At 52.8% G+C, this 16,435-nt stretch overlaps 1 protein-coding gene across 4 annotated transcripts in view; it reads right to left on the bottom strand.

Annotated features, from left to right (window-relative positions):
* Phactr3 (phosphatase and actin regulator 3) overlaps positions 1-16,435 on the bottom strand; it is a 228,495-nt gene that overhangs the window by 55,140 nt on the left and 156,920 nt on the right. For all 4 annotated transcript variants that reach the window (XM_040732723.1, XM_005074501.4, XM_013116588.3 and 1 more), the window contains exons 4-6: positions 16,033-16,215; positions 5,537-5,749; positions 342-519 (exon numbers count right to left, since the gene is read on the bottom strand). In XM_040732723.1, coding sequence (XP_040588657.1) covers positions 342-519; positions 5,537-5,749; positions 16,033-16,215 — 574 coding nt within the window. The remainder of the gene's footprint in view (positions 1-341; positions 520-5,536; positions 5,750-16,032; positions 16,216-16,435) is intronic.

Below are 16,435 nucleotides of genomic sequence, written 5' to 3'. Positions count from 1 at the left end.
TTTATGGGCGAGCTCTCCTCCAGAGCAAGGCCTCTTTCCTCCGCGCCAGCCATAACCCATCCAATCAACTGAGCTGTGGCCACAGGGCAGCTTACATTCTCATCACTAGATCCTGGGGCCTTCAGAGTCCTCAGCTAAGAACAGCCCCCTCTCCCAACTCTTCCCTCCCTGGAAGCCCCCAACCGCCCCCTGAGGGATCATGCAGGGAATCTTCTGGCTGGGTTTTCATGTCCTACTAAGAAAATCCAGAATGTTCCAGTGGAACAAGAAACCCATCCCAGGCTCTGGGTAACTAGGAACGGTCCTCGCAGGGCTGGCCCCCGTGGGTATCACAGCCTCACCTGTCCTGACGGTGCTTTGTGGCTAGTGCCCTATGTAGCTCCTCAATCACGCGGCTGGGGGGCAGAGGTCGGTGGACAGCAGCGGTGAGATGAGGGGACCCTGTGGGGGTGGCAAGCTGTCCTCGGAGAGCCGGCTCATTGCTCTTCGTGCTGGGGCCTTGGAAGAGAGCCGCTTGACCTGAGGTGGGGCGGGGATGTACACAAGCATCACCTTCCACGTAGGGACCAAGCCCCGAGGAAGACGTAAGGTGTACTCCTAATGCCCTGCCAGGCCACCTGACCTTCATGGAGGCTCCAGTCCAGACTCTATTCCCTGGGAAGAAACCTGGACAGGACTGCCCAAGGCCCTACATCTACAGTGCCATTGTATTGGGGGAGAATGCTCCATGAAGATCCTTCTAATTCCTGAAGCCCCATGCTGTCCCAACTCTGAGCCCTTGAAGGCTCTTATCCTCCATCCCTTCCTCGCCCAGACCTGCTGAGTCTTGCCCATGTGTAGAGCCCCAAGTACCAGTCCAGGAGGACCGTCACATCTTGTCCTTCCCCTCAGTCATGTGGGAGAGGAAGAGGCATCTCTACAAAAGTGTTTAGCTGCCACCCAAAGGATGAGCTGTGCCTGTGTGGGCAGATGGGACAGGGTTTCAGTTCTTCCTGGGGACAGTTCCTGCTCGAGACGTCAGCCATGCCCAGAACACCCACAGGGCTTCTGTGTTCCGAGACCCCTGTTTAGTCAGCGTTGCCTCCAGTCCTTACTGGAAAGGTTGTACAAACCGAGGAGGCATCTTGCTTATATATTTACATGAGAGCCAGGCTGGGGCTGGGATCTCATCAAAGGTCTCTGCACCACCGTCAGGCACATGTGTGTCACCCCAGTACAATAACAGAAACAAAGACCAACCCACTTTAGGGACAACAAGCCAGCACCCTTCAGCATTTCCTGAGGAGCGTGGTAGTCCAGCAGCAGACTAGCGTGTGCCTGACATACCTCTTCCTGCCCCGTTTCTGAAAGGGAAAACCGGGGCTTGGAGATGGCACAGGGGTGTTGCCAGGAGGCACTTGCTCCAGCTGTGCTAGGGAGAGGCTGTGGGACCCTGCGGTAGAGTGGGCTATCAAAACATGACAAGGCCAGGGAAGGATTTGAGCTAAGTGATCTCTAGAGGTCAGGCAGATGGCACGCAGGGAGCCACAGGCCTCAGGAGTCATAAGAAAGGGAGGAACAGTGACAGAGGCACGCAAGCCCACTTTGACCCTCAGAGCTGGGTTTCCATGAGCCAGAGGAGGTTCATCACAGCTAGGAGGATGGTTCAGTTGGTAGAGTAGTTGTCTCGTGAGCTCAGGGACCTGAATTCAACTCCCCAGAATGTTGCAGAATATTTGTTTAACTATGTAAAGATGTATTGCTTTGTTTAATTATTGTGAAGATTGTTCCTGTTTTACCTTGCCTGCCTAAGGCACGTGATTGATCTAATAAAAAGCTGAACGGCCAATAGCGAGGGAGGAGGTATAGGTGGGACTTCTGGGCAGAGAGAGTAAGTAGGAGGAGGAATTTAGGCTTGAAGGTAAGAATGAAAAAGAAACAGCAGGGAGACGCCAGGGGCAAGCCAGCCAGACATGGAGCAACCAGCAAGGTAGGACGTACAAAATGAAAGAAAGGTAAAAAGCCCTGAGGCAAAACATACATGAAAAGAAACAGGTTAAACTGAGTTAGAAGAGCTAGTGGGACAAGCCTAGGCTAAGATGAAGCATTCATAACTAATAATAAGCTTCCGTGTCTTTATTTGGGAGCTGCTTGATGGCCCAAAGAAAATTCCAACTACACCCGAACCCATGGTTTTTTTGTTGTTGTTGTTGTTTTGTTTTGTTCTGCTGCTGTTGGCTAAGGAGAAGATCCGGATGTGATGGATAACGTCTGCTTGTAGCGCCAGCACTGGTGAGAAGGGGTGTGTGGGAGCGGGAGATCCCCAGGGCTTATTGGCCAACCTAACCTAATTGGCAAGTTCAGGGAAAATAAGAGACTTTCTTCTTCTCTCCTCTCCTGTCCCCTGGCTTCTACATTCATGTAGTTATATGACACATAGGTGCAGGACCAGAAATCAACCCTACAAATCCAAAAGCAGGCCCTCAGCAGACTTCAAACGGGCTGGTAGTAGCCCAATCCAGAACTTACGGCCTCCGGGACTGAGAAATAAACCTGTCGCTGACAGGGCATTTTGTCATAGTAACCCAAGGAAGTAAAGGCAGCTGGGGTGCTGGTGTCAGGCCAAGATGTGCCTCACCCCAGAGCACAAAGACAGGAGCTTTGATGCTCTGCTGACACCTAGCGCTCCTGTGTGGGAACAGCACATCCCAAGAAGGAAAGGAAAACACTGACAAGAAGAAAGGCAGAGCTGCCCAGATGTGGTCTCAACGATACAGATTCCAGACAGCAGTCCTGAGCTTATGCCATCTTCCTGTCCAGCCTGACCAATGACGTCAAAACACAAATCGCCTGCTGCCCGAGTTCCTTCCACTGAGAAAGGAACTGTAGGCTGCCCATGGGCTGCAGGCAGATGCCGGGACCCAGAGGGTGTGCACACAGGAGAGAGTTATGTTGGGGGAAGGGTTCACACTCTGAGGTGGGAGTCTCTCTCAAGCGATGGAAACAAAGTCCGCAGACTATCATAACCCATCTGTGCTTTTGCTGTGGGGGGAAAAGGGAGGCATTTACTGTCCAACCCAGGTGATTTTTGAAGTGCTTTCAGATGTCAACACTTGGAAAGGGGGAATTGCCACAAATGTAGAAACCAAATGCTAAGTGGTACTGTTTTGCCTCAACTTTCCCTCTGTGTGGTCACGCCAGGCAGCAACTGATTTTTTTTAACTCATTCTCATGCAGATGGCGCAGTCCTGGGTACTCATTCACTCACACCTCATTCAGTTACACGCAGATTCCTGTATCTGCTTGGCACCTGCTGTATGCCAGGTACAATGGCTGCAACCTCAGACTGTGAAGGCAGAGACCGCGTGCCCCTGAGGCACATCTCCATGCAGGGCTTGAGGCAACAAACTAGGTGACTTCAAACAACCGTGTGGCTCCCTCTGCTCTGGAGGACAGACATCTAAAATCAAGGGAGATCAGGGGGAGCGGCACTGAAGCCTTATGTAGGGACTATTAGGGTTAGGGCTGGGGTTACCCCACAGAGCTCCATTCCCATCCTTAGGCCACCAGTGACATGCTAGGTTGCTGAACATTCTTCTGGGAAAACCAGGAGGCAGCAAGGTCTACCCGGTGGTTTGAAAGGGAATGGACCCAATAGGTTCATACATTTGCATGCTTGATTTCTAGTTAGTGAAACTGTGCGGAGGAACAGGAGGTGTGGTCTTGTTGGAGGAACTGTGTCACTGGGGGTGGGCTTTGGGGTTTCAAAAGCCCATAGCAGGTTCAGTGTCTTTCTCCCTGCTTGCCCGTGGATCGGAGTGTGAGCACCCAGCTGTCTGCCTGCATGCCACCATGCTTCCTGCCAGGGCCATCAGAGACTGGCCACCGGAAACTGTAAGCAAGTCCCAGCAAAAACTTTGCAAGCCTTGCTGCGGTCATGGGGTCTTCTCACAGCAACAGCACAGTAATCAAGATGGTATGAACAGCAGAATCAGGTTGCCATCCCGGAGTGAGGCCCAGTCACGTTTGCAGATGACAGAGCAGAGTTTAAGTCCCTGTCAGCTGCAGGACCTAGGACAAGTTACATTCTCTAAGTCTAAACTGTGCACACAATGCTTGCCCCTCCCTCCCTCAAGGCTCATCCTAGCATGGGATGTTTGTTGTGCCTGAGAGTAAGTGGCTTCCCTGAGCCCCGGGCTCTGCTCTCCAATGTCTTTCTGTCCCCACTGCTTCCAAGGGGAGCATGTAGGAATGTGCTTTCTCCTTTCTCTGTCTCTCTCTCTCTGTCTCTCTCTCTCTCTGTCTCTCTCTCTCTCTCTGTCTCTCTCTCTCTCTCTGTCTCTCTCTCTCTCTCTGTCTCTCTCTCTCTGTCTCTCTCTCTCTCTGTCTCTCTCTGTCTCTGTCTCTCTCTGTCTCTGTCTCTCTCTGTCTCTGTCTCTCTCTGTCTCTGTCTCTCTCTGTCTCTGTCTCTCTGTCTCTGTCTCTCTGTCTCTGTCTCTCTGTCTCTCTGTCTCTCTGTCTCTCTGTCTCTCTGTCTCTCTGTCTCTCTGTCTCTCTGTCTCTGTCTCTCTGTCTCTGTCTCTCTGTCTCTGTCTCTCTCTGTCTCTGTCTCTCTCTGTCTCTCTCTGTCTCTCTCTGTCTCTCTCTGTCTCTCTCTGTCTCTCTCTGTCTCTCTCTGTCTCTGTCTCTCTCTGTCTCTGTCTCTGTCTCTGTCTGTCTCTGTCTGTCTCTGTCTCTGTCTCTGTCTCTCTGTCTCTGTCTCTCTGTCTCTGTCTCTCTGTCTCTGTCTCTCTGTCTCTGTCTCTCTGTCTCTGTCTCTCTGTCTCTGTCTCTCTGTCTCTGTCTCTCTGTCTCTGTCTCTCTGTCTCTGTCTCTCTCTCTGTCTCTCTCTCTGTCTCTCTCTCTGTCTCTCTCTCTGTCTCTCTGTCTCTCTCTCTGTCTCTCTCTCTGTCTCTCTCTGTCTCTCTCTGTTTCTCTCCCTCCCTCCTCCCCACTCTCTCTCTCTCTATATGTGTGCATGTGTACCCTGCCTCCCCTTGGGAACTGAGGGACTAAGATGAGTAAATGTTGACTTCCTGCAGTTAGTCCCCCTGTAAAGCCAGAGTTGCAGGGGAAGCTGACACAGGAATATGTGACAAAGGGGTTTCTACCTAAGTGTGCTGTCACATGCAGGGCCAGGGCCAACCTGGACTCTGTCCCAATGTGCCCACAGAGCCATGGCGAAGGAGGCAATAGGGTGCTTTCGGGGAGCCGAAGAAACAATACAGAGGCAGCAGAAAAGGCCTCATCCCGAGGTCTGGCTGTATGCCCTGGATTTGGAGTCTAGAAGGTTCTTCTGACTGGTACAGGGCCCTCCCCCATCTGTTGAAGGGAGTCCAAAGCAGTCCGCACTCAACAACCAAGCCTTTGCAGGAACACTTTCTGTCACCTGCGGAGCCCAGGCACAAGCAAGAGTGAGAGTTGGCCTGGAACTGGAGTCAGGCAAGATGGGCTGAAGGCACAGACAGAGGGGAGGATGGGTAGGAGCTCGGAGAGGAGGAAGGACATGCAGACCCACCTGTGACGGCTTTTGTGGCTTTACAGCTGGCCTTGGGTGGCGGGGTGGGCAGCAGTGGAGGGCTGGGAAGCTGGCTTGCAGATCTCTCCAGGGGTCTGGGAGGACTGTCCGGGGAGTCAGACCCAGCTAAGGCTTGAGAGAGCTCATCAGTGTTGGGCAGGGTGTGGCCGCCATCATCTGCTTCTTCTGCACTGGATGCAGAGGGCGTCTTGGCTGGTTCAAAGGCAAAAACAGAGTATTCAGATGAGGCTGCCGTGTACGTCTGGGAGAAAACTGGTGGTGGCAGTCTTGATGGTGAGAAGACACACTGAGATCCCTCCATGTGCGAGCTTGGTTGTCTGTATCAGCGTGAGATACGGAGGGAGTCAGGGGGTCATCTCAGGTACAGGCTCGGTTATGCGCTCCCCACACAGCAAGCCTGGGCTCCCCGCACGTACAAGCACCCTGACAGATCCTACAGCCAGAGAAGAAGTGAGCGCGAGCTGGGTGCTCACGGACCCTTTGGCTGGCTTTGGCTGGCACTCGGTGCTTCTGCTTGCTAGCAGTGACTGCATCGGTGGTGATGGCTTCACACGGGATGAGTTCAAGGTTTAAAGAGAGGGGAGGAGGGTGAAGCGATGTGTGGCAATGAACACTCATGTGCCAGGGGGTCCCAAACTGGGAGCCAGGCTAGGCGCTACCTTGAGACTGTGTCTCAAGAATCAAGAGGACCCAGAGTGACAGCTTCAAGAAGAGGCGGGGGTGACGGGTGTGTGGGTGTCTGAACCACGGAGACTTCCACCAACGGCTGTGACTTTTCTGTGTCTGGGTTGCAGCAGCCCTGCCCTGGCACACAGCTCTAGGTGACTCGGTGGAGGCAGGGAGGATGGGACCTCCAGGGAAGGTCAGCCAGCCAGAATCCTTGTTCTCTCTCCAGTTGCTCAGCCAGGCCCTTCCTCCTCTGTGAGCTCCCACTGATCACCCCACTTTCTCCTGGTCTACTCCTGTCTCCCTCTTGCTATTCTTTATAACCAGCCCAGAGCACGCTGCCATCCCAACGGCCCAGCATCCTCTGAACAGTTTCCTACTGGCTATGCTCCCAGAGAGGCCCCTTTTGGGGACCCCCCTGGAGGAAGCCACTGCTTGGTACTGCCCACCCCCTCCCCCCACCACAACCACCACCATCACCACCACCACCACATCAGGACCCAGCCTGGGCCACTCCTTGAGGTGACAGAATCCAGCATCTTCTGTCTGGTCCTATTCCCAACTGCTGACATGGTTCCCCCCACCCTGCCACACAGCTTCAAATGAAGTTTTGCAACAGAAATAGAGGCCATCAAGATATATGAAACTGCTCAATTTCCTCATCAAACACACATGCTATCCTTCCCCCTTCAAGGTAGCCATCTCCCTCCATCACAAATGGACAGTCCCTCACTTCCTGCTCTGCCAGCACAAACCCAAGGTACCAAGCCTCCTGGAAGGCGCTTATTGAAATCACAGCTGCCTAGGAAGAACTCTCTCCCTAGTGGGCAGGGCTGATCCCTGCTGCCTGGGATCCAGTCAACCTTGTTTGCGGGGGTCTGGCTGCTGTCCGTGGTGCTGAAGGACCCTCCCTGCTTTGAGAGCACCCAGGGAAAACCTCTGGGCTTTTACGACTGCCCAAGATTGTGAGAGCCAAGTCGGCTTCCTGTGTAAGCAATTTCTAGCACTTACACCAGTTCTTTCTAGTTAATGGGGATGTAGTCTTTGGAGATGTAGCTTTTGCATCCAGGGATGGCTGTTCCAACTCCCCAGGAGCAAAAGCCCGGAAGGTCTATCAGAGCTGACGGCTCCGTGTCACCAGGTTGGTCAGAGTGACCAGAACCTGGACCCTAAAGCTCTGTATTCTTGCCCTGTGTGGATGCATGCGAACACACAGTTTTCTGTCCCTAGGTGCATCAACTGCTAAAAGCAGAGGTTTTTTTTTCCTTTTAGAGGATCCTGGATTCTAAAACAATCATTCTACTATAACGTGTGGCACCTAAAGTCTCCATCTTTCATTATGTCATTCAATTTTTGCCCTGGTAATGTGTAAAAAATTCTGTGTTTTTTTAAAGGTAAAAAACGGTTGTGAGATCTAGGTGTGTGGTGATATATTGTTTATGATCTAATAAAGCCACTGAGGATCAGAATGCAAAGCAAGCCATAGCCATATAAACTGGGCAGTGGTGGCACACAACCTTTAATCCCAGGACTCAGAAGACAGAGGCAGATGGAGCTCTGCAAGTTCAAAGCCACCAAGGACTACCTGAGAGTGAGTCAGTCTAAAAGAGAAACAGAGCTCACACCTTTAATCCCAGCACTAGGGAGGTATATGACACAGGAGTCATTCAGCACTCAGTCTTGGGCAATTAGTCTCCAGCCACATTGAGGTCAGGATCACCTCAGCCCTGGTAGAGGTAAGAGACCTCTGGTAACTTGGCTGCTTTGCTTTTCTGATCTTCATTCTGATGAAGCCCAGTATCCGTCTCTGGGTTTATATTACCCGTGCTACGTAGGTGAGAATGGAGATGGTCCATCTCCAATAGACACGAGTCCCGTGGCTTCTTCTGCATCATGTAAATCAGCACAGGGTAGTAGATGCTCTGTCCCAGAGCCAACGCCTCCACAGGCAGGCCCACAGTCATGGCCAGCAGGCTCTGGGACACACATCTACACTGCCTGTCATCACAGCCGTGTATGACACATTCTACGATGCTGAGCATCTGCACAGGGCTGTATGCGTCCCACAGCCTGCACTGGCTGGGTTTGCGTAACTTCCTGTCCTGATTGCTTCTGCGTAAGCATGTTCTACGGAGAACAGCTCTCGGCATGTTTCCAAGGTCATGATTTGGGGAGAAGAGAGTCTCAGATGGGCCACACCCTCACTCAGGCCAGCGTAGCTCCCACACTCTTCTTCTTCCATAAGCCTGACCCATTTTCTGACAATTAATTGCTCTCTACCTCTATAAGCTCTGGACTCCTCATCATCTGCTAAGGAGGGAGGCATGAGGAGAGGTGTCTGGGGACACGAGGCACTTCTCTGGCCTGGTCACTTGAGGCTACATACTTGGAAAGGTGAGGGCTATGCTTTGGCAGGTAGACAGGCTTCCTCTGCTTAGGAATGGGCTCTTATCCTTGATACACCATTGCAGTGGGCAACCAGGCTGAGCTCCACAGCTCCTCCATGGCTCTGATGTACTCTTCCTAGAGTGGGATTCAGTCTTGCACAGTGGTTCCCAGCTAGATTCATTCTCTGGGACCTAGTTTTTTTTTATACCCCCCAGGGACTTGGATGCAGCATCCTGATTGGATTCCCTGCGTCTGTCTGGGGGCATTGCCACAGGATAGGTCAACATGGAGATAGGACTGCCTTGGCGTGGGGCTCTCCTGCTGATTGAGCCAGTGGAATCTGCCGCAGGAGTTTCTTGTCCACCAGGTTGGTCCCACAACCACTTTAGCCCCAAATAAGCAGATGGATGCTACATTAATTATAAAACTATTGGCCAATGGCGAGGGCTTCTTATTGGATAGCTCTGTCTTAATTATTAACCCATCTCTAGAAATCTATGTATTTCCACATGGCCTTGGCTTACCATGGACCTCTGGCGGCTACAGGGCATCTCCTCACGGTCTCTCTCTGCCTCTCTCCCCACCATTCTCCTCGTCTCCTAGCCCCGCCTATCCTCCTGCCTCTATTGGCCAAACAGTGTTTTATTCATCAACCAGTAAGAGAAACGTATATACAGAAGAACATTCCCCATCAGGGGTCAGTCGCAGATCTATCTGCTGGGCTGGAGCTCCATGTGAGAGCTGGCTGAAAAACCCCGACTTGGGCCAGTCTCACAGCCCTGTCACCTATGGACAGACCTTACCCTGTCTGTCTGTCTGTCTGCCTGCCTGTCTGCCTGCCTGCCTGCCTGTTCATTTCAGTCCACATGCTATGGGGAAAGCAACCCAAACATTCCCGATCATATATGTTGGCATCTCTACCTCACTTTAACTGTCAGTCTCTGCAGATCTGCAGTTGCAGCTATTCTGGGGGCCGAGACAGGGGAATCAACACGTTCAAAGCCAGCCCACAGGTAACTTGTCAAGACCCTGTCTCAAAACCCAAAGGGAAAGAGGGCTAGGGATACAGCTCCATGGTAGATCACCTGCCCGGCATACGTGTATAGCCCCGAGTACCACAAAGACAAACGAATTAACTAATGCAAACTAACTCATTAAGCATGGTCACCAGAGCTCTGCCCCTACACTCTGATGTCATTCTCTCTTCTGCCGGAAGTCCTTCTGTCCCCTCATCATGGCTACCCTGCTAAGCTACTCACTAACGTCACTCACTTCCCTGCTACCCCTGACTGTGTTTGCTAGCTCAGTGTTCCTTGTGGGCTCTGCTCCCTGTACTTACCCCTTACTGCTGTCTCAGCTCTTGCCTGGGTCTTCCTCCACAGATACCCTCTGGCTAGGCATTCCTATCCCTGGGTCCTCTGACCTTCAGCATCCAGCCCATGTCTCATTTGATGAACTTGAGATTCTCCCCCTCCCCAGAGTGTCGAACAGGCTGGAGGCCCACATGTATCCTTACTCAACTCTTGTTGGCTTTTTTCCCATACAGAAGCTGAACCCAGGGCCTTGACGTGCTCAGCAAGGGTGGGCTGATACCTGGTGCCTTTTTCTTTCCTCTGTGTGCATGTTGTATGAACACACAAATGCATGCATGGGGCTGGCAGAGCTTAACATCCTGTCTTCCTCCTTTGCTCTCCAACTCCCATTGAACCCACCACTTGCCATTTCAGCTGGGCTGGCCGGTAAGAGTCTCTAGGTCCTGTCTCTGTCCACACAGCATCCACAGCATACATTTCTGGGTTCCAGACTCAGGCCCTGATGCTTGTGCAGAGAGCACCGTGCCCACTGAGCCACCTCCCCAGACTTCCTTTTGCATTTTACGTGGGGACAAGATGCCACTAAGTTGACTTAACTTGTAATCTCCTGCTTCATCTTTCCCTAGTGGGATGAGATGTCACGCCTGCACCTCCAGGCTGGGCTCTGACCAAATGCTGGATTTCTCATGCAAGGCCTGCACCATCTTCCACTCCATCCTTCCAAGTACCACCTGGCCCCAGGTGCTTTTGTCCAGGCTGGAGCCACAGCATGGAAGAGGTAGAGTCCCAACTTGTCCCTGAGCTGAGTCCCACGTGACCCATCAGCCATCAACCCACACCATCCCACCTCATCCTTTCCACGTTACAGCCCATCTCTCTCCTGCAATTCACGGACAACTCCTGTCAGCCCCACCCACATCCTTCTCAGAAATGTCTCGGATCCCCACAGAGAGCTGCCAGAAGCCTTCAGGGACCTGGCTGGCAGAGGATCACCCAGGCTTCCTCCAGCCTCCAAAACTCAATCTTTGCCTCCTCCCCAGGCCCAAACACCATTCCCTTAATCAGAGACTGGAAGTTTCTTCTGTAGATGGCCAGATGGCAACTGCTTTCAGCATGGATTACATGGGCTTTGCCACAATTATAGCCTTTGTTGGAACAGAAAGTTCCAGAAGGTCTGGCCAACCCAAACAGCAAAATCTCCCTTGGCTTCACACGAGAGTGGACATATGGCTGCCTCTCACTCTCAGCACTGCTTAATAGATCAGTGCCCATCCATGTGTTAGCCACAGCCACAAGTGACCACTGACAGCCTTCAAGTAGCTAATGTGATTGGATGCCTGAAGCTCTTGTTTTGCACTGATGAAATAGTCACGTGACTAGCAGCACGCACTAGTCATGTGATGAGTCACAACATGCACTAGAGAGCTCTGGGTTTCCTGAGGAAGTTCCAGGGTCTCCGGGCCACTATTCTAACCAGTGGGAGGTAGGAGGCAGGACTAGGCTCAGAGGGATGGACCCTATATCACCAGCCCTGACCTGATGGTTACACAGACACAGGCAGTGGGCAGGATCTGACCCGGACCCTACAGTTTGGCAACTCTCGTTCTAGACCTTAGTAACACCTCAATATCTAGAACATTCCAGAAGTCAAATAAAAGTTTACTTCCTGCTTGGCTCTAGTTTGGTCTATAGAACGTTTTAGATAGGGTCAAACCTAGGTTCTGATACTCAGGAACTCTATGGTATTGAGAAAGCAACTGTTATGGCTTAAAAATGACAGTGACCCCTACCCAGATCTCATTGTTTGAACACTTGGTCCCCAACCGCTGGTGCTATTGGGGAGGGAGAAGGAACTTTAAGGGGTGGGACTTCGCTAGAGGAAGTAGATCTTTGAAGGACAGCCCTTAATGTTTATAGTCTAGCCCAGCTTCCTGCCAGTGCCCAGCTTCCTGCTCTGATGAGACCAAAGAAGCCACATACTTGTGGTCTCATGGAGCTGCCTGCCACCATGCCTTACCACCATGACCGCATACCCCGTGAGCCAAGGAACCTCTCCCCCTGAAATGCCTGCTTGTTGAGTATTTAGTCATGGAGATGAGAAAAAGCCACTAAGCAAGGTGACTCAGTTTCTCTGGGTCCAGTTCACCATTTTAAAACAGAGGCTGTGTTGTAAGACATAGTACAGAACATGCAGAACACACTCACCAACGGCTTTCTTTTTAACTAATACACTCATGGGAATGACCAAGACCAGACCTGAGCAAGGGAGTCAAATGCCACTTCCTCTAGGGTGCTGTGAAGAATGAAGCCAGGAAACACCCTCCCCCAAACACAAGAGCTGGGGAGCATGGACCCCCAAACTAAAGGAAGGGGGGAGCCCACCCATTTGACAGTGTCCACACTCTGGATGTTACAGTATTCAGACAGATTTCATTCCTTCCCTAAATACACACACACACACACACACACACACACACACACACACACGAGATAGAGAAAGGGGGAAGAGAGGGAAAGAGGCAGGGGGAGAGGAAGATAGAGAAAGGGGGGGAGATCAGGTGTTTGTGGGCCAAGTAGCAGGTGCCAGCTACTTGTGTGTGTGTGCGTGTGCGTGCGTGCGTGTGCGTGCGTGTGTGCATGCATGCGTGTGTGCATGCATGCACATGCATGGTTTATTGTGTGTGTAGTTTGTGTATATATGCGTGTGGTTTGTGGTTTGTGTGTAGCTGTGTGGTTTGCGTGGCTGTGTGCCTGAGTGTTCTGGCCAGAGGCTAACCTTGAGTGAGTGTAGTGTCCTTTCTAGGGTTGGGCTGCCTGGCCAGCAAGTCCCAAGGATCCTCCTGCTCCCTCACTATCACCCTTGGGATTACAAGCAAGCAGCACTATGCCCAGATTTTTACATGGGTCCCGGGATCGCACTCAGGTCCTCATGCATGGCCAACACTTCATCACTGAGCCAGCTCTCCAGACCTAGGGGTCTTCTCTTGACTGTGGGGACAACAATGACAGCAATGACACCTGCACAGAGCAGGAGACCTGCAGACCTAGAGCTGCTGTGGAAAGTGGATGCCTGTAGCAGAATCCTGGACCCGAAAGGTGGGATGTGGCCCCGGGGTGACCCGGGCACTGTTACATGGACAAGAAAGAAGTCTTCGGAGCCAGGGCCTGTGACAGCAAAAGGTACATCCCAGTGACCTCTCTCCTTGACCTCAGTTCAAGGAAGATCTGATTTCTAAGAAAAAGCATCTGTCCCTGACCTTTCTAGAAAGAGCCTGAGTGTTGGGTACAGGGCCTTGACCAAGGTCGTGAAGATGCCAAAGGAGCTAGTGCTGATCTGCTCCCCTGAGAGTCTGGATTTCTCTGCTGTCGGGTGACATCTGTCATGAAATCAGTTCCGCACAGAAGGACAAGGCCCAGATGCAGCTGCCCCCTCAGGCACAGAGCAGGATGTGGGACGTAAGGAGAGCTGACAGCTTGGAATCAGCATCTGGTTTCCCTAGCTCTCAGGGAAAGATGAAGACCATGGCAGCCTCAGACTTTAGTCACTAAATAACAGAGTCTCAAATGGGGAACCAAAAGGTAGAACACAGGCTCCAAATCCCTTAACCTCCTCAGGAGGGGGCGAAGCCCGGGACCCAGTGGGGCTGTGACTTGATGGCTTAGAAGGAACAGTTTGGGTGCTGTGAGTGACTGTTCTCTGGGCCCAGCAACGCGGCTGCCATGTTGGTAAGGTCAGCTGTGCCCACTTGGGAAAGGGTCCTCCATGCCGGCTGGTCGTTCTGACTGTCTACGTGATCTCATGGAGAGGCAGGAAGGGTCACAAGGACCTCACCTGAGGGCCCGGCCATTCCCTGCCACCTGCTGCACCTGCCACAAGAAAGAAAGCCGGGACCAGTATCCTCAGAACCCGCCACAAGCTGGCGGGTGTGGCGGCTCGCCTGTGACTCCAGGCTTGTGAAGCAAGCCTGAGAGACAGAGACCGACCATATTGGCTCTCTCTGGGCTTGACCGAGAGTCTCTGCCTCAAAGAGTAAAGTGGTAGTGGAGCCAGAGAAGATTTCAAGTATCGAACTGAGGCCTCCACATGCACATGTACACACACCATGCATACCACGTGTGCGCGCACACAGACACACACGGAAAGAGGGGTAATGAAAACCTCTCAAGACCCAGAGTGAGAAGTCCCTCTGCCACTAGCACCAATTAGTGAAAGTAAACAAAGCATTGTGGAGATGTTTTCTGTCTGTCCACATCACCCATGAAGTCGATTCACATCCCTGAAGGTTCAGGACCCCCCTACATCTCAGCTGGGAAAATGAGAAGCGTTCCTCCCTCAGACCCACACGAGCCAGGCATCACTTCGACCGACCACAGCCCAGAGCTCATCATCAGCTCCTTGTCACTCTTGGCTGGGCTTCCCACTGCCCTTGGGTTTACCCAGGCCAGCCGCCATCCTCCTATCTCTGTCTAGCCCAGCACAGGCCATATTTCACCGTATTCAACTCCCTAGTCTCTCCTGCTTCCTAGATGACCAAGGTCACCAGCCGAGCCTGCGGTCAGTGGCAGGGAGCAACCTCTAGCAATGTGCTGAACACGTCATCACTCACACACCCCTGGCCCCAATCGGATGTCCCAGTCCCTGAGATGACAGCATTCACTGTGGCCCTCCACGGAAAAGACATCAATCGTCCTGTTGTGTGTGTAAACCCTTCCAGGGTCAAGCATCCCCTCACTCTGCCAGGACCTGTCCTTCCTTGGCTCTGTAGGCCAGCATAAGACATGATGGCCTCAGCAGACCCGCTCAGCTCCCAGGAGGCCATCCCCTAGCCTTGTACCTCAAAAGCGCTTGAGGTCAGACACAGGCAGCAGCAGCAGCTATTCAGAGTCAAGCGGGAACGAAGAACCACCAGAAAGGAAAAGTGACTAGTCGGAGCTGAGAACAGAGAACCGGCCACGTGGGAGTTGTTTGAAGGTCAAGTCCAGGGCAGGGGAAACAGTACCACAGATTACAGGCTCCACTCACAGTCATTAGAACGATGCCGACCACAGCCCTGTGAGGTCAGCTGCCTGGGACTCAAGGTGTGACGGGTGTACAGCAGCTGGGGATTTTCCTGCCCTGGGTCCATAACTCCCCAGACTCCAAATTCCCACTATGTCCCCAAGCCGAGTGAAACCGGAGAGTCACAGCCACCCCAGAGGTAGAGCATACACCACGAGCAGATGACAACATGGCGGGGAATCTGGGGACAGACAGCTAGCAAAGAGCACCTGGTGACAAGGGCTTGGCAAAGGAGAGGCCAGGGAGCAAACATCCGTAGAGCTGGAGAAGAAGCCTAGAGGGTTCCCAAGAGGCTTAGGTTTCCAAGACCCCTAGAGAGATGCGGGGCTCAGGCTCCAGTCCCCCCGATGTTCAGCATGGATTCAGGCATGGGACACCATGAGTGAGAACAGGCTCCCGGGCTGCCGTGAGGTCTCATTAGTAGCTTAAGGTGCTGCTTAGTCAGGGAGGCGGGTGGGGCCTGAGCTCCTTCGTGCTTTTCTTCTTGTGACCAGAGGTCCTGTCTACTCCCTTAAAACAAGAATGCCAGCCTGGTCCCCGCTCCACCAACACTGGGCACTTGTGGACACAATACCGAGTGAGTTCATTCATGCTCCACACTCCCGGATGCTAATCCTGTAACTTCTCCCGTGTGAACAGAGGACCCAAATCGCAGAGCCTCCTGAGAAGCTGCAGAGCACCTCATGCAAGCCACAGAGCAGCACGGCTCACCCACTACACACACCTGCTCTGGCGAATCTCAGGGAAAGAAGCCATCCGCTCCAGGGTTAGGCCACTGCCCCAGGACGTACCCATTTGGGTGCTGGCTGAAATGCACCTCTGCATTCAGTGACTTCGTATGGCAGGAGGTCATCTAAAACCATCTTAGGTTCCTTACTCTCCCTGCACCCAATTTGGGAGGAGCCACGAGAAGAGAATTCCAGGGGACATTTAGGTCCCCCAGTCATGAGGCTGAGGGTGGCAGAACTAAGGTACCCAAGTCTTGACTGTGAGGCGACCGTCTAAGCCCTTGCCGAGGAAAGCCCAGATCTCTGGTCTCCAGCTGGTACCTGTGTCATCCTGATGGACATCGGAGGACAGGAGCTCATCCCGGGAGGCCTGGTCTGTCCCACTGGCCAAGGGACTTCCAGGCTGGACACCATCCGAGGTCGGGGTCTCCTGCTCGGCAGTGGACGGCTCACTCTGCGCAGGTTGGGGGCCTTCATTGGGGCTGCATGCTTTATTGTCAGCATCTGCAAAGAAATTCAGCCGTCAGCCAGGCCACGCCTCCTTTACACCCTCTTTCCTGCACAGGCTTCCCTGCAAAGGACACCACGGATGCCCTGACATGGCACCCCACACTCCGCTGGGAGTTCCTCTCTCTACCCCGTGCTTCCAGATGAGCCTGGTACCCTCGCACCCAAGGCCCAGTCTCCCCATGCATCCTTGCTTTAACCCCTGAGAACGGGTGAT

The sequence above is a fragment of the Mesocricetus auratus genome, unplaced genomic scaffold, assembly GCF_017639785.1.
Source record: "Mesocricetus auratus isolate SY011 unplaced genomic scaffold, BCM_Maur_2.0 Super-Scaffold_100028, whole genome shotgun sequence".
NCBI lineage: Eukaryota > Metazoa > Chordata > Mammalia > Rodentia > Cricetidae > Mesocricetus > Mesocricetus auratus.
This window is presented reverse-complemented; position numbering and strand designations above follow the sequence as displayed.